Source organism: Punctularia strigosozonata (assembly GCF_000264995.1).
Source record: "Punctularia strigosozonata HHB-11173 SS5 unplaced genomic scaffold PUNSTscaffold_1, whole genome shotgun sequence".
Taxonomy (NCBI): Eukaryota; Fungi; Basidiomycota; class Agaricomycetes; order Corticiales; family Punctulariaceae; genus Punctularia; species Punctularia strigosozonata.
Window position 1 is genome coordinate 2,313,358 of NW_006767433.1, and position 16,108 is coordinate 2,329,465.

The 16,108-nt window shown below is 52.2% G+C and overlaps 6 protein-coding genes across 6 annotated transcripts; 2 read left to right on the top strand and 4 right to left on the bottom strand.

Annotated features, from left to right (window-relative positions):
* Positions 1–874: 874 nt before the first annotated feature.
* On the bottom strand, positions 875–2,688 carry PUNSTDRAFT_59538 (Gcd10p-domain-containing protein; the record flags this gene model as incomplete). The annotated part of the gene is made up of 10 exons (XM_007378758.1): positions 875–1,042; positions 1,095–1,181; positions 1,240–1,342; positions 1,393–1,519; positions 1,574–1,719; positions 1,771–1,983; positions 2,034–2,125; positions 2,193–2,296; positions 2,348–2,475; positions 2,531–2,688. The coding sequence occupies 10 exons, from the start codon at positions 2,686–2,688 to the stop codon at positions 875–877; spliced, it is 1,326 nt and encodes a 441-aa protein (XP_007378820.1).
* An 89-nt stretch (positions 2,689–2,777) lies between these two features.
* PUNSTDRAFT_95312 (ARM repeat-containing protein) lies at positions 2,778–4,930 on the top strand (the record flags this gene model as incomplete). Its single annotated transcript, XM_007378759.1, has 1 exon — positions 2,778–4,930. The coding sequence occupies one exon, from the start codon at positions 2,778–2,780 to the stop codon at positions 4,836–4,838; it is 2,061 nt and encodes a 686-aa protein (XP_007378821.1). The 3' UTR covers positions 4,839–4,930.
* An 87-nt stretch (positions 4,931–5,017) lies between these two features.
* On the top strand, positions 5,018–9,699 carry PUNSTDRAFT_48797 (myosin class I heavy chain). Its single transcript, XM_007378760.1, has 16 exons — positions 5,018–5,043; positions 5,095–5,166; positions 5,221–5,389; positions 5,445–5,767; positions 5,818–5,980; positions 6,038–6,141; positions 6,190–6,582; positions 6,643–6,669; positions 6,724–7,227; positions 7,280–7,642; positions 7,693–7,999; positions 8,051–8,139; positions 8,190–8,321; positions 8,372–8,493; positions 8,543–8,756; positions 8,810–9,699. Exons 1-16 carry the CDS (start codon positions 5,041–5,043, stop codon positions 9,680–9,682), a joined length of 3,858 nt encoding a protein of 1,285 aa, XP_007378822.1. The 5' UTR covers positions 5,018–5,040; the 3' UTR covers positions 9,683–9,699.
* A 140-nt stretch (positions 9,700–9,839) lies between these two features.
* Positions 9,840–10,872, bottom strand: PUNSTDRAFT_140337 (uncharacterized protein). Its single transcript, XM_007378761.1, has 2 exons — positions 10,653–10,872; positions 9,840–10,599 (listed from the first exon to the last, which is right to left on the bottom strand). The coding sequence occupies exons 1-2, from the start codon at positions 10,812–10,814 to the stop codon at positions 9,922–9,924; spliced, it is 840 nt and encodes a 279-aa protein (XP_007378823.1). The 5' UTR covers positions 10,815–10,872; the 3' UTR covers positions 9,840–9,921.
* A 1,140-nt stretch (positions 10,873–12,012) lies between these two features.
* Positions 12,013–13,708, bottom strand: PUNSTDRAFT_79809 (endo-1,4-beta-xylanase). The gene is made up of 10 exons (XM_007378762.1): positions 13,247–13,708; positions 13,120–13,193; positions 12,896–13,065; positions 12,741–12,842; positions 12,596–12,689; positions 12,531–12,538; positions 12,374–12,472; positions 12,294–12,315; positions 12,205–12,234; positions 12,013–12,147 (listed from the first exon to the last, which is right to left on the bottom strand). The coding sequence occupies exons 1-10, from the start codon at positions 13,570–13,572 to the stop codon at positions 12,065–12,067; spliced, it is 1,008 nt and encodes a 335-aa protein (XP_007378824.1). The 5' UTR covers positions 13,573–13,708; the 3' UTR covers positions 12,013–12,064.
* A 390-nt stretch (positions 13,709–14,098) lies between these two features.
* On the bottom strand, positions 14,099–15,002 carry PUNSTDRAFT_95318 (Lumazine-binding protein; the record flags this gene model as incomplete). Its single annotated transcript, XM_007378763.1, has 3 exons — positions 14,099–14,582; positions 14,644–14,723; positions 14,780–15,002. The coding sequence occupies 3 exons, from the start codon at positions 15,000–15,002 to the stop codon at positions 14,184–14,186; spliced, it is 702 nt and encodes a 233-aa protein (XP_007378825.1). The 3' UTR covers positions 14,099–14,183.
* Between the last annotated feature and the right edge of the window lie 1,106 nt (positions 15,003–16,108).

Genomic DNA, 16,108 nt, shown 5'->3' on the forward strand with positions numbered 1-16,108 from the left:
CAAGATGTCCGGAGACCTTCGACCTCTCGATGGCGAGACAAGCAGTTCCACGTTTTCTTCCCCTATCTGCGATTTACTCTTAGCGCTGTTCGAACTCGACGAGAAGAAGAACTGGCTCAGACGGCAAGCGATCGTCATCATCCTGCAGCAGGTACTCGGCGGTACCATCGAACGGTGAGCCTCTACCGAGATTTTCCGACCCCTGTCATCAAATGAGTCATGATATAGGAAAGTGAAGGAAGGTGTCAAATCAGTGCTCGACGAGACCCATGTCATGCTTTTCCTCAACTCTTTCCGGGATAATCTCTGGCCGCAAGGCAAGCTGAAAACCCCTGTAGCTCCGCGGTCTACCGAGGAGAAAAATCGCACTCGGGATGAAGCAAACAGGAAGCTGTCCGCTCTGATGCCAGGTGAGAATCAACCGCGTCGGTCAGAATCGACTTCTGATCCATCGAAGATCTCGCGGCAAACGTCATCGGGAGATCGAATGCCAGACGAGGCGCGCGCCGTATCTTTGCAGCATTGCAAAATCGACGGCTTAATCAACATATCATATACACAATCATAGACGAGGTGAATAATGAGTGATTCCGGCTGACGGTCACTCATCACGGATGCCACAGGTCTTTAATGCGCTTTTCCCTGATACCCCAATATGATTCATGTATACCTGCATATTTTGCTCGGAATGATAGAATCAACATATCTGGTGGAACTGTACAGTACATTACGTGTCATTATCTATCTTGTATGTCCGCAGCTGAGACGGATAGTGAATGCGCCTGGAAAGCGGTGTTGGATCCTTCACTCAGAGGTGTTCCTGACCTTGAAGACTCGGTAGTGATTTCTTCAAGCACCTTCACTCTTTTGTTCTTCACGCGATAGGCCATGATGGAATTCGCTGACGGGTCGTCGTATCTACCCACGACCGTAAGGTGAGGTTATCAGGCGCACAATGATGCACATACACTTTGATTGTATGTAACAAAAAACCGCCTGATCCGGACGTAGTCATGAATGGATGAGTTCGGCCAGGAAGTACCTGATCAGCCTCGTGAGCGCACACCTACGAAGAAAAGCGGAAGTTGACATACCTGATAACGGCGTGTCCAGCTCTCGGACACGGTAGGTCCCAAGTATTGTGGCTTTCCGCGTAGCTCGCCTTGGAGGTCCGCTAAAATCTGATTCACGATGTGAATCAACCGAAGTCACTTATCGAGAATGTACAAGATCACTAACCTGCATGTAAGGGTTATGAACCACTATAGACGCCGAGCCAGCTAGATATGGCGAGAGCTTGTCCATGATCGACAGCGGATCGTATTCGCTCGCTACCAGAAGTCTGGATATTTTAAATCGAAGAAGTCGCTGTTAAGCGTCAAATAGACTTACCCATCAAAACCACCTGCATATAGCTCTTCACGAAGGCCTTGGAGCGTATCGGCAGCAGCTTTCCGCTTATTCAGGCGCGATTTTTGCTTCTCAGATTTGGCCTGGCTCGCATGATCCTCAGAAGCCACTGCAAAAGGTGTCGGCTCACGCAATGTGAGTAACGGTGGATTGACGGCGAAACGCGTACCTGGAATGTAATCTTCTTCGAGAGTTAACCAGTTCAGCGAGGATATGACAGAGTCAAGGACATTTTTGGGATAATTCATGTGGGTCAAGACGGGGTAGGTAGGCGGAGAATCGACATCACAGATTGTGAATATTCGACCGCTAGCTGTAACGCATGGTTAGTGGCGATCGAACGATGAGGAGCTCCACAACATACCTCCGATACGATCCAGCACTGCAGAAACGACCATACCACCTGCATCGTCCACGACAAGGTACCGACCATCCGGACGTATATTGCATAGCGTAATCATTTGGGACAATGTATCTATACGGATTTCGCGGGTTCGAGTCTTGTCCTTGGCAAACCAGTATTCGCAGATATTGAATAAGGTCGGCTCCACGACAGTAAAATATTTGCCGTATCTACGGTGTTTCAATTTCACGGCGCGTTGCTGAGTGAAGGTACGACTTACTTGGCCTCCTTGCGTTTCTTGTACTTCTCCTTGCTGTATTCCGTTTTCAAAGCATACGTAGCGTGCATCTCTACTTGTTTCTTGATTATTTCCTGCGGAGACATTTTATCAGATTGTTTGAGTGGCGACATCCATATATGGTGGATATTCATACGATACCGATGCATGAACACCAGATTTTTTCAATGTGTCTATCTCCTCGGATGTTAGAGGTTGCACGAATTGTCCATCGTTGATGAGTTCGTTAGTTGCCTCCGTATCCTCTTCCTGCGATATGAGAGCGAATCAAGAAACGTGGGCGGAGCTGAACCAACCGAGATCTTGTATTGTCGGGGGTCTCATGAGTTTCAATTTCTTGTTGTCGATTTCGAACGACAGCCCATAACTTTGCCCAATAAGCTCATTCGCCGCGAACGAACCAAATCTTCCGAGACTGATATTACTGGGCGGCGAACGTTCGACGAGAAGACGAGCAGACAAATGAGACGAATACCTACCTGTGCCCGTCGAGTTTGATACTTCGGACCTCGCCATTGGGCAGTCGCAACAGCGTCGTGTGTCCTGGCTCGATGAGATCACTCCTCGCGTGTGAGAGTTGTGCAGATTCCGCTTGTCCTGAAAAGCTGGCAGATACGTGGCTTCCTGTTGCGTTCATCAGTTGACAATCCTAGTCTGCCGGTAGCTGAGTTGGGCCGTGAAGCAAAAAGCGACCGCGTTGAGGGTTCTCACGGGTGCCTGTTCGCTATGAGCCATGACCAGGAACTCGACGCTCTGCTCCAGCGTTCCGCTGAGAAATCGTTGAAATCGCTCAATGAGGAGGAAACTGCATGCTTAGTGTCGTCTTTTCTGCCATCTCATCCTCCTGCCGCTCGTTCAAAGGCATACTTAATCCTTTCTTCCTTCTGTCAGGCAGTGCGCTCAGCATACCAGACTACCACTCAATCCGAGTCGGACCCTGCAGCTGCCTCGATTGCCCGCTCATTCTCCTCGCATGTACTCGAGAAACTGTCTGGAGCGAACGAATATGACACCCTCGCGTCTATCTCATTCCTGATTGCCTTATATCAGGTGGATTGGCAGGCGGCCACGTCCATCCTTTCTAGGGATGGTATTATCGACGCTGTCATGGATGCTCTAGATTTATTCTCGTCGTCGAAGGCTATAAACCTAGCCCTTGCGCATCTCCTCTCCCAGGCTAGCGGTCATACAACGGCGCGAGCCATGCTTCCGTCACAGTGTTCCGAGTGGCTGGTCGCGAAATCTTCGCAGAAGACCGATCCTGCCCTGCGTGCGGCTGCTGTCGTGGCGCTCGTCAAACTTTCGCGAGCAGAAAGCTCTGATGCTTCCGCAACCAAACCGGCTGAAGGCGTCGCTACTGATGACGAGCTGGCGAACTTGATGAAGGATCTTCTCCTCGAAGGAAAGGACGAATCTTCAGTGGCCGATGCTATCGAAGGCCTTGCGTACACAAGTACCGATCCTCGAGTGAAAGAATCGTTGTCCCAGGATGAGCCATTCCTACGGCGACTGTTTTCTCTCGTGCCGAAGCGACAAAAATCCATTTTGCAGGGTCTTCAGGAGGATCGAAATACGGCAGTCCTGTACGGCATCGTCATTATAATTGCCAATATATGCGGCTATCGTCCACGTATCAGCAAGGAGCAGGCGCAAGTGGAGAGGTTGAAGAGAATGACGAAGACCGGTGCCTCACGATCGGGCAAGTTGGTCGATCCTGGCTCAGATCCTCTTGAGGATGACACTCGCGTAAAGGAGAGGGGAAGCCGAATCGTCAAACTCGGTGCCATCGACGCTCTAGTGTCGGCAGCGAGAGGTGTCGACAGTCGAGGTGTTCGAGTTGGAGTGGCAAATGCCCTGTTAAGCTTGGTCGAAGACAGGGAAAACCGGGGAAGGGCGCTGCAAAGTGGTGCAGCGAAGACCCTAATGGCTATCATGCGCGCATCACCAGCGCTCGTGGGGGATACCAAATCATCCGTGGATCCAGCGGATCTGCTTGCAGTACAAGCATTAGCCAAATTGGCCATAACGTCTTCTCCGATACAAGTCTTTGGACCCGACCCAGGAGTCATGTACGACACCATACGCCCCTTTTCTATCCTTCTCATGTCGTCATCATCAAATCTGCTTCAACGTTTTGAAGCACTCATGGCCCTCACGAACATTGCATCACATGGACCTGAAGCATGCTCCCGCATCGCGAAGACGGATGGATTGATGAACAAGGTTGAACTTTTGCTGCTGGAGGATCATGAAATGGTTAGAAGAGCTGCTACAGAGCTTCTTTGCAACCTTGTCGCGGGTTCTGAAGAAGCCTTCGAGCGATACTCTAGTGAGAATGGCGCGAAGTCCAGGCTGCACATCCTCGTGGCGCTGGCGGATGTAGAGGATCTGCCTACGAGGATGGCCGCGTCTGGAGCACTCGCGGCTCTGACATCGTCACCGAACACATGCCGCACACTCATGGAGCTGCAGCGGGAAAGACATAGCATGCTCTCTATCGTCGCGCAGTTGATTGACCCGTCAGTGGGCGTAGCTGGCGATGACAATACGGAACCCCGAAACCCTGCCCTTGTTCACCGCGGCGTCGTCTGGGCAAGAAATATCTGGGCTGGTTGCCCGGAAACTGATGCACGCAAGGATCTCGTCAAGGAAGCGGAGGCGTCGGGCCTTGTCCGGGCACTGACCGGCTTAGTGAGGGATGCGCCGAAGGTGGATCCCGCGATTCTTCAACCAACAGCCGAGCTGCTAAGGCTGCTGGTGGGCTCGGGAATCGATATCAAGTTTTGAACCTGAACGTATATGGTTTGGGACAAGTTGTAGTGATGACCATAGTTCGAACATGTATGGCTATATTTGTGCAGCAATAGCAATCGTTGGACACCAGCTGCCGCCGTCCATGAGGTCACAGCCACGCGGCGCACAGCGTGCAACACGCAGCCAAGCCTCGTCTTGAACACAGCCAAATCGCTATTCCCAATCCACGTCCGAGATGGTTAGCAGACCCCATTCAACTCGCGAATAATGGCTGAGTACATACGTTCAGGCTATCTCGAAGAAGGCAGGGAAGAAGCCTGTGGCGAAGAAGGCCGGGGGAGGTCCTGGAAAGGTGGCCAAGGTGCGCAATCGGTAGATGGTCAACACTGCGAGGAGCTCACGAGACACCAATCAGGCGGACTGGAAGGAAGGATTCAAGAAGAAACAAGTCGGTGTATCGGACATGACCTTGTTGACGACGATCAGCAATGAAAGCATCAACGAGAACCTGCAGAAACGCTGGAAGAGTGGGGAGATTTATACATATATTGGCCCCGTCCTCATCTCCGTCAACCCATTTCGAGGTGCGCAGTAACAAAGATGCCGGAACCCGATGAAATACTCATGATCATCGTTCAGATCTTGGTATCTACACCGATGAGGTCCTTCAACGATACAGAGGCAAAAACAGGCTTGAGGTTCCACCTCACGTCTTCAGCATTGCTGAGGGTGCCTACTACAACATGAAGGCGTATCATGAGAACCAATGCGTGATCATCTCTGGAGAATCCGGGGCGGGCAAGACGGAAGCAGCGAAGCGAATCATGCAATACGTTGCTGCTGTATCCGGTGGAGAGGACAGTGGGATCCAACAGATCAAGGACATGGTTCTTGCAACGAATCCGCTCCTGGAGAGCTTTGGATGTGCTAAAACGCTGCGCAATAACAATTCCAGTCGCCATGTGCGTGCGCGTAATGCACCATGTCCTCATAACTGATGTATCCTCCACAGGGAAAGTACCTTGAGATCATGTTCAACAGTCAAGGGGAACCTGTCGGAGCACAAATCACCAACTACCTGCTCGAAAAGGGCCGCGTCGTCGGACAGGTGCAGGACGAACGCAACTTCCACATCTTCTACCAGTTCACGAAGGCTGCATCGAGTGCGCAAAGGGGTACGTACTTGCTGCTTGCGTTCGATTGTGATAGAGTATTCATGTTGCGCATGGCAGATGAGTTCGGCCTTCAGGGCCCCGACGCGTATGCGTACACTAGCTTGAGTAATTGTTTAGAAGTGGAGGGCATAAATGATGAGCACGATTTCACCGAAACCCTAGTATGTATCAGCCATACCTCTTTCGTGTCGTATCTTACATGTCTACAGAACGCGATGCAAGTCATCGGTTTGACAGCTGAAGAACAAAACGATATTTTCCGCATGCTTGCCATCGTGCTTTGGCTGGGAAATGTTCAGTATACCGAAGGCGATGACGGCAACGCAGTAATTGCGGATACTTCAGTCACGGATTTCATCGCGTATCTCATGGAGGTCGATGGTGCACTGGTTCAGAAGGTGATGACGACGAAAGTTGTCGAGACTCAACGCGGAGGGAGACGTGGTTCTGTCTACGACGTCCCATTGAATCCAGCCCAGGCTTCAGCAGGGCGCGATGCACTGGCCAAAGCCGTTTACAATAATCTATTCGAATGGATAGTTTCGAGGATCAACATCTCAATGAAAGCTCGCGGGGGTGTTGCTCAGCTGATTGGCATCCTGGTGAGTTGCACTATCCATGCCTAATCCATGCAACTGTTGTTTACGGTCCATTCTCTCCAGGATATCTTTGGCTTTGAGATCTTTGAGGTCAGTTGAACCCATCTGAATCCTAAGGCAAGTGTGCTGAGCACAAGCGAGCAGGAAAACTCCTTCGAGCAATTATGCATCAACTACGTCAACGAGAAGTTGCAGCAAATCTTCATTGAGCTCACGTTGAAAGCGGAACAGGAAGAGTATGTGCAAGAGCAGATCAAGTGGACTCCCATCAAGTACTTCAACAACAAGATCGTGTGCGATCTCATAGAGGAACGACGACCTGCTGGAATTTTTGCCACGCTCAACGACGCCTGTGCCACTGCTCATGCGGATCCTACCGCCGCTGATAACAGCTTCATCCAGCGGTCAAGTATGCTTTCCAGTAACCCACACTTCGAGTCGCGTGGAACCAAATTCCTTGTCAGGCATTACGCCGGTGACGTGATGTACAACGTGGCTGGAATGACGGACAAGAACAAGGATGCGCTGGTGAAGGACCTCTTGGACCTGATTGGAACCAGCGGAAATCAGTTTCTGCAAGGTTTGTTCCCTGACCGTCCCGATCCCAACAGCAAGAAGCGTCCACCTACTGCGGGTGATAGGATCAAGGCAAGTCGGCCTTAAAACGCCTTCTTATCTCATCTCAAGTACGCAACTGCAGGCCTCCGCGGGCGCTCTGGTCGAAAACCTCATGCGCTGCCAGCCGTCATACATTCGCACGATCAAGCCGAACCAAAACCGAAGCTCTACGGAATATGACTCGCCCGCAGTTTTGCATCAGATCAAATACCTCGGATTACAGGAGAACATTCGCGTGCGGAGAGCGGGTTTCGCCTACAGGAACACGTTCGAGAAAATGATTGAGAGATTCTACCTTCTGTCTCCGGCTACTTCCTATGCCGGCGACTATATCTGGCAAGGCGACGCGAAATCCGGTTGTGAGCAGATCCTGAAGGATACGGGCATAGCTAGAGATGAGTGGCAGATGGGCGTTACAAAGGCGTTCATCAAGAATCCCGAAACTGTGAGGACTGCTCCTCAAGCTCAATGGTCATCGCCTGACTCCATCACCAGCTTTTCGCCCTTGAAACGATGCGCGACCGATATTGGCATAATATGGCAGGTCGCATTCAACGGGCATGGAAAAATTACATGCGTTACAAGCACGAATGCGCCCGACGCATACAACGATTCTGGAAGAACAACAAGGAGTCCATCGAGTACGCCAAGAAGAGGGACTATGGCCATCAAATCCTTGCGGGTCGCAAGGAGCGCAGGCGCTTCAGTCTTCTTGGTTATCGCCGATTCATGGGAGACTACCTTGATGTTAATGGCAAGAGTGATCTTGGCGCAGAGCTCCACGACGTATGCGGTCTCGGTTGTGAGTGGCGCTTCTAACTGCGCATCAGTTTGCCTAAGGATATTATAATAGCCGAGTCGGTGGAGTTTAGCTCCCGAGCGCAAGAACTTGTTTCTAAGCTGGGTCGTTCCAGTAAACCAAGCCCTCGCTACCTCATTGTAGTGAGTTCTGTGCATACCTTGCGCAGCATTTCCCTAAGCTCGAGATGCAGACGCAAAAAGCCGTGTACATTGCGGTGACTAACTCCACGAAGGAGGGCGGCATCATCACAAGTCTAGAGCGCAAGATACCCTTGATCACTATCAAGAGTATCGCTGTGTCTAATCTTCGTGATGACTGGCTGGTGAGTGCTCTAATCGTCCCGATAATCCCATACCATTAATGCCTGACCAGGCCTTAAATACGAACAATCCGGAGGAAGCGGATCCTATCATTAGCTGTTATTTCAAGACGGAATTCTGCGCGACTTTACTCAGACTGACTCAGGCAAGCATCAATCTGGTGATAGGACCCACGTGAGTCTTGTTCGGAATGACGTTGGGCTAGACTCAGCCCCCAAATCAGCATTCAATATTCCAAGAAGAAGGGCAAATTGGCGGAAGTGAAATTCATCAAGGATGAGACTGTACCGAGAGATGACGTGTACAAGAGTCATACGGTACACGTCCCATCTGGTGAACCGCCAAGCAGTGTGTCCAAGCCCGTTCCGAAGCCGAAGCCCGGAGTAGTACGTCCGATCACTCAAGGGAAGCTCTTAAAGAAAGGCGGTCCGTCAAGTGTAAGCTCTATAGCTTCTTGTGCATGACGGTCATTCATTGGTTTGCCTCGCAGAGACCCGCGGCGTCCCGGCCGAAACCCGCGGCGCAGGCCTTACCAGGAAAGTCGGCGCCAACCGTGACCGCAAAGCCGTCAGTTGCCACGGCGGCGTCGGCGTCGGCGGTGCGTGCCCCGCCGCCGCCTCCCAGTCGAGCTGCTGCGCCTCCACCGCCGCCTGTAGAACCGGATGTGGAACGATACAAGGCTAAATTTGCCTTCGAAGGTCAAGAGGGGGAGATGTCGTTGAAGAAGGATGATGTCGTAGAACTGGTCGAGAAGGATGATAACGGGTGGTGGTTAGTGAGGAAGAATGGAGTTGAAGGTTGGGCGCCTTACAATTACCTGGAGCTGGTTCCGCCGGAAGCCAAGGCTGCTCCTCCGCCCCCGCCCCCACCTCCTGCTGCTAGAAGACAGCCACCGTCCGCGCCGTCAACGAGTGGATCTGCCAAATCCAGTGCACCGACTCCCAAAGTTGCAGTATCTATCAAGTCCCTTGCCGCAGATGTCTCAGCCAAGCCCGTGTCCGTATTCCCTGGTATGGCACCAGCCAACGGATCGGCAACACCATGGAAGAAGCATGCCGCTGTTCCAACATCCAATGCTGCTTCGGAAGACAGTTCGCCAGCTTCTTCACGCCCCCCCAGCACATTAGGACGCGCTCCTCCGCCATTGGCGGCCAAGCCTAAACCGCCAGCTCCGCCGTTGGCATCTAAACCAGGTGCACCTAAGCCTCCAGGAAAGCCTGCTGTGCCTTCTGCCCCCAGGCCCACACCCGCCGCGCCGCCTCGGCCAGGAGGCGTTTCCAGACCGGCGGCAGCACCAGCAGGGCAAATGGACTTGGCTGCCGCCCTTGCCAGGCGTGCTCAGCGCATAGCGGAAAATGATTGATGTGCAAGACCGGCGGTTGGATTAGACTCAGAGTGTACAGATTAGCCTTTGTTGGATTGCAGTTCACGGATATCTAATTGATGATGTCATTCGTGCTCCAGCGGGAAGGCCAATGCTTCGAACGAGTGAATGGTATTATTGACGATAAGGTCAGTGTGCCGTTCCAGAATGCATAATTGTACATATCCCGTGGTCCATGAGATGTGCCATGCCATAGGGTCTACTTAAAGCAGCGTCGATTAATAGGCGGGCGAGATAGATATGGGAGGCGAAGGCGGGGTATAGTTTACCATCCCTTCCATCAAGGAGTGTTCCACTTCTGTTTCTGATACAAGGCTGTCGTTTCCGGCACCGGAGCCTAGCGGTGTCGACGAGCGAGGTCCAACGTCATCAAAAGAGGCGAAGGAGGCATCGGGGTCGTCCTCTTCCTCGTTATCGGCGTCCACTATGCTGGTGTCGATGACCGACGACGACATATCCGCGTCTTCAGAATCCTTCCTCCATGAGCGCACTTCTTCCGCGCTGAGCACTTTAGTCCCTCTATGTTCCATGAAGTCCTCGGCTTTGCTCTCCAATGCCCTCTTCCCATGAGCGATCAAGTCTAGAACCATGTCTTTGACTCGCAAGTATGCTGCATCTTCTTTGCCGGCTACCTTGCCCTTGACGAGGCCATCGTCGCCTAATTCCTCCTCCTCTTCCTCGTCCTCGTCGTCCTCATCGACCGTCAAGTCATCCTCAACCGATGAATTCGGACCCCTGGCTGCAAGAGCTCGGAATGCCCGCGGAGGGAGCGCAAGTCGGGATTCTCGTAATTTCCGCCGCAAGTCTCTGATTTCTTTCGCTTGGCGGTGTTTAGCAGCCTCCAGGGAGGAGTTAATGGCGAGAAGAGATCGGTTGCTTATTTCCAAGTCAGCAATCTAAGGGATACGATGTCGGCGTGAGGTCATAGAAATTTTGAGAGCAGACTGACTTTGCGGTTCGACTTCGCTTCATCTTTCTCTTTGTCACGCCCATGGCTGACAACGAGAGAGCGTGGAGAGGAATCTACTTCATCGTCCACGACTTGATCCGCGAGGATCATAAGCCCGCTGATTCCTTGTGCAAGCGATGTCGATGCTGTCCTTGCGCTCATGGCAGATTCGTGACTAGTGAAGGATAAAGACGAATGGGAGGCCGATGACTGCGAAGAGAAAGAAAGCGTAGACGATTGTGGTGACTGGGGAGGGAGAGGAATGCGTGAAGGATCCACCCTCACTCTAACAACGGCATCCTCCGCTGCGGTCACGTTGAAGGGCCGGTACTGAGGCCTAGGGCTCGATGCAGGACTAAAACGCGCGGTTGGGGATTGATGCGAATCATGTGTGAGGGACGCCGAGTTACTTGTATGGGAGTTCGGAGGGGACACCGGGGGAGAGGCGGGAGTGGTAGCGAATCCTGACAGGGAGGGCGTACGTCCATGAAGTCCTCGTCTAGCCTCCGGGGTAGGAAATGGAAAACTAGGAACATTGGATTGAGAGAGGTTGGAAACTCTGGCTTTGACCCGCAGAGAGCCAGTTTCCGCAGCACGAGAGAGAGGGTAATCTGGACTATTCACAGACGAGACGGATGATATGGACGCTTTGCGGACATTAAGAGTGCTCGTGGATGCAATGTTACGAAGACCTAAGCTATCACTACGTCGTCGAGGAGAGACTCCCGATTCGTGTGATGGAGCAGAAAGAAGAGCGACGTTAGGAGGGGATTGCAGCACAATCGCAGAACGAGGAGACGGAGAAGTCGACGTTGATGGAGCTTTAACAGTCAGACGTGCTCTTGGAGCCGCAGAGACACCTTTACTGGTCGGAAGTTTGGATGGTGAAGATGGACGTGAAGGGCCATTAAGCGGTTTGAATGGAGACGGTGCCCGCGGTATCGTCGATGTACCGTTCGTTCTGCTCGTGCTGCTAGCTGTGCTCGCGGAGGGGGTATTGGACGGGGTCCGTGTGATGATCCTTGCACTGCTGTTGACCTTAGCCTTCGCTCTGACTACCGGAGGTAGTGGCGACAAGGATGAGTTGGCCTTGCTCGGTGAAGGAGGTCGAGAGTACGACTGCACATTCGGTTGCGTATAATCGAGCTTGGCTGTCACCTGTGCTGCGAATGAGACTCGGACTGAGCACGTAAAGTCTGGCAGACCTTTCGCTTCGCAGCAGGTCCAACATCCATCATCCACCAGGCATAAACAAGATGGTCAAGGTTCGAATCGTCCAACGAACGCGTCCGTGACCGCGGCCAACTTCACCATGTTACCCGGCATAGCCACCACCGCATTGAATCACTTGTGATCGTGTTGGATTCAGAGGCTAGGTGCTTCCTTGCCCAGCCAGAACTATCATATACATATCATGTACGCAACGCAGTCAATGTGGTGTAATAAGCCGGCTTTTTCTCATAACTGTCGTCCCAGAGCAACCCATAGCCTTGTCCTATTGTCATTTGATTAGCTGATGGCCCCACTGTGCAGCATGAAGATGGGGACATACCAGGGAAGGTAGAGGGGATCCAGCTGTATGCTGCATAAAAATTCTGCTGTCAGACACGAATAAATCACTCGACGAGATGCTACACGTACAATCCGTGATGCCCCAGGTCGTCTACGTGAAAGCGTTAGCATTATGCTATAACATTCTAAGGTTGTGATGATCGACGTACAATACCGACACACTTCTTGACAGCCTGGCATGCATTGACTACGAATGCGAAGTCCTTAGCATGTTGTGCAATGACGGATGCATTCACTGGAGTATTCGCCTGTGAGGAAATTAATCAGCGGGTTTTCCTTTGGTTCATTCGGTAGTACGATCCGAACCCTGATATCTGTGTGTTTTATATGAGCACAAACAATAGGGGAGGATAAGCCGCAAGATCACTCACCAAGCTCAGTGATTGCCACCTCAACGCCAGCGTCAACGAATCGCTGGAGATTTGCCTGCAGGTCGTTCGGTACTGAACCGACGATGAAGTGGCTCTACAAGAGAGGCTCCCAGCAGTTCTGATAAAGTCGAATGGGTCAACCGACCTGAAACCCGACACCATCAATTAAGCCTTTGCTCTTCAAGGACTTCACCAAGGAAAGGACTGAGTCCGATTTATTATTTACGCCCTCTGTATTGTAATCATTCTGTGACGCACAATCAGTCATCGTAGCAGAATCAGGAAGGCCGCCACACAGACATAGTACAACTTGGCGCGAGGGTCGGCTTTTCTTGCAGTCTGGTAGGCGATTTCAAAGTAGTCCTCGCCAATGTTTTCCAAGAACACATTATCGCGGAAGGTCCCGTCGTCGTTGAACCCTTCGTTGACTACATCCCAGGCATATATGCGACCTTTAAAGTGGGTCATTGCTGCATGTCACACTTGGTCAAGCACACGCTGCTGCGAAATCATTACGGGCATACCCGTCGTAATGTGGTTCTGCATAGCGCTCAGAACTTCTGACTCTGGTATTTCGGTCACCCAAGGGGCAAGCTGACTATATCAACATAATGAGTGGTAATCCGGGATGCGAGGAGTTGACAATAATACCTATACCACACGAGGGTGTGACCACGAATGACGTAGTCGTGAGCTTCGGCAAAGGACACGATGATCTCAGCCTGGGTGAAGTTGAAGACACCCTGTTCGGGCTCGGTGATCTCCCACTTCATCTCGTTTTCCGGCGTCAGGCCACCGTACTCGGCAACTGCAATTTCGCGGAACAGGTGGTCGGTTTTGTTTGTCAAATGCCCGTAACCAATCGCAGCAGCAAAGTAACGAGGCGATGCCGCGGCCTTGAGAGTAGATTTTGCTGGAGAGGCCGTTGCAGCGAGCGCCAGGGAACTGCTGACGAATAGAGCACCGAAGCAGTGCATCCTGTATGCTGCGTGATTAGAGTTATAGGGACCGGACCGTAGCGTCTCAACGTCTTATTGAGCGGCCTCCAGAATGGCCAGTGATGACCGTTCCTTATATATCTTCGTGCGTAGGTCCGGATCCCGCTCGCGTTCCTAGCATGAGATGCCCTTCTCGAGTGTTCTGCTTGATGATGGAGTGGGTAGAACATACCCGGAGAAACTTCGGGAGTCAGCTGCGCGAGGCCGTGACCACATGTGCTGAGCGCGCAAGGCGGATGCTGGCTGATCTTGAAGCTGGAAGGTGCACAAATGGTGATCAATAGCAGTCAATAGTTTATATGGATCGTTGAACACCGTGAGGCTAAATGATGATCCGTAGCGTCTCCGGGCCGCCGTAAAGATCACCTTGCCTGGTCAGGCTTCTTCCATGGGTTCATCACGAGGCAAGGGCGAAAAACCATCGTTTGCATGGATGTCAGGGAGGCAGGACAAGATGATATCACGAGAACTCTGGAGAAGCACCCGGTGCAAGCATCCAATGGCTCTTGCATACTTCGCAAACTATACACCAGCCTGGGCTCTGTGCCTCGAAATCAGACATCTGGTTAAGCTCGAAGACCACGGTGTACCTATAGTACGCCTTTCTTCACAAGCACGTCCTCGACAACCCTCTCAATCAGCGACCGTATATTTCCATCTCCAGCTCCTGATAGCGCCGCCGAGACGCTCTTCTGAACGTATTTGCCAACCATATCAACCTCAATATTCACCTTCGCACCGTTCGCTTTCCTTCCGAGAGTGATCTTCTCCTGCGTATGCTGTATCAGCATGACACCAAAAGCTCGCCTCTCGTCATCCACCGCGGTGACTGTCAGAGAAGCGCCATCGATTGTGACGTATCCTTTGGGAATTATGTATGGGAGGAGTGAAGGGCGGGTAGCCGTTGGTTCCGGAAGCTGGAAGAGGAGACGAAGAGAGTCGCCGTCGGGCTCCCGGTCCACGATAGTGGCTGTCGTATCCACATGAGCCTATATTCGGTCTAATATCAGCGCAAGGGCGGCTGATGCAGGCAAAAGGAGCGCATGTCACCTGCACAAAATGACCTCCGAAACGCGTATGAGCACCCATGGCACGCTCAAGGTTTACTTCGTCGCCTTCACGTCGCTCTCCTGGGGTTGATGACAACTGTCAGAACCTGATGCTCGTCAGGTTGAAGGCTGCCTACCTAAATCTGTCCGGTCAAGGGTTTCGTTCGCTAACCATACCTTGAACCACCCGCCACGTTCTCTCTCGTTAAACTCCGTTACAGTGAGGCACGCCCCGTTCACGGCGATCGAATCACCAACGTGGCAATCGCCAAGGATGGGTGCAGAGTTCGATATAATGAGGGTGCATCCACCATCATCTGTGATAATGGAGGTAACAGTGCCCAGATGTTCGATCTGCATGAAACTTGAGCATATACCCACCGTTGGCTAAATCCTCGTACAAGACCTGTAAACATAAGGGATAGTTGGAGGCACTGCTCGCTGTGCGGTGTGGAGGTTGGAAGATAGCGTGCGAGAGTGACAGCCACGGTGAATCATTTACATCAGAATTTGCTATCTTCATCCACTCCCATGACTCCTAGCATGAGCAAGTCGTCCACGAAGCAATCTTCGCCTCCATCCGTCGAGTCTCGGTCCCTTTGGCAGTCTTGGGCAGGCAAGCCGTCGTGGTCAAATGCTGGCAGTTGTTCCCAACAATGACGACCATCAGCTCTGCCCGCCAGGTCGCGCTTGCACGTTTCACTGGCCTTGACAGTGTTTGCCGCGGCTGGTTTGTACATATCTGACAAACTCGAAGACTCCGTTCCAGCAGCCCCAAGCGACTACGTTCCGGGACAAAAACCAAGGTCTACAAATTCTCCTGACAACAACACAAGTCACAGTGCATAGCGTACGGTGGGGAGATGGGATGCATGGGGTGCGATAGACTAGGGATGCCGCGCCTACACTGGGTACCCTGGATGAAATCCTGTCTCCGAAGGATATATGTCCCCGACCTGTATCCTTCCTGACGGTTGGCTCCCAGCAGCCGCGGGGGGATAGTGTGGGACTGCAGAATCTGGCACCAGGAATGCGCTCTGTTGACCCGACGATGGATACACCATAGACTGCTTCTTTGCCTTCCGAGGGGTCCAAGTCCAACGCGAAGCACGATTGTGTTCTTGCTTCTCGGCTTGTGGCAGCGATGTGAACGAGGGATACCTGTGGCTATCGGAGGTTGCAAGTTGCATTGCCCAATCTCGTTTCTCCCAGTCAGGTACCAACTCTTCCTCCCCGTGGCGTTGTCGTCGACCGCAGCAGAGCAAATCGCGCAAGAATAACCACCAGTGGTCGAAGAAGACAATCGCCAGAAGCATTCCAGCGACGCTGCTGAAAGCGATCACGGTCACGCCGATGACCATCCATTGTTTTGATACCCCATGAAATGTGGTTGACGTAGCTGAAGGGCTGGCAGTCGGTGTTGCTATTGGTGTAGATGAAGCCGCCACTGTAAGCGATGCCGATGT

Excerpts from the sequence above, each read along its gene's own strand:
- PUNSTDRAFT_79809 (XM_007378762.1), bottom strand. The coding sequence starts at position 13,572 with ATGCACTGCTTCGGTGCTCTATTCGTCAGCAGTTCCCTGGCGCTCGCT. Across the intron at positions 13,194-13,246 it reads CACACCCTCGTGTGGTATAG|TCAGCTTGCCCCTTGGGTGA; the intron begins GTATTATTGTCA and ends ATGTTGATATAG. Across the intron at positions 12,690-12,740 it reads TTGATGGTGTCGGGTTTCAG|AGCCACTTCATCGTCGGTTC; the intron begins GTCGGTTGACCC and ends CCTCTCTTGTAG.
- PUNSTDRAFT_140337 (XM_007378761.1), bottom strand. The coding sequence starts at position 10,814 with ATGAGCGCAAGGACAGCATCGACATCGCTTGCACAAGGAATCAGCGGG. Across the intron at positions 10,600-10,652 it reads AAGCGAAGTCGAACCGCAAA|ATTGCTGACTTGGAAATAAG; the intron begins GTCAGTCTGCTC and ends CGTATCCCTTAG.
- PUNSTDRAFT_48797 (XM_007378760.1), top strand. Across the intron at positions 6,670-6,723 it reads TTGGCTTTGAGATCTTTGAG|GAAAACTCCTTCGAGCAATT; the intron begins GTCAGTTGAACC and ends ACAAGCGAGCAG. Across the intron at positions 8,000-8,050 it reads CGACGTATGCGGTCTCGGTT|CCGAGTCGGTGGAGTTTAGC; the intron begins GTGAGTGGCGCT and ends ATATTATAATAG.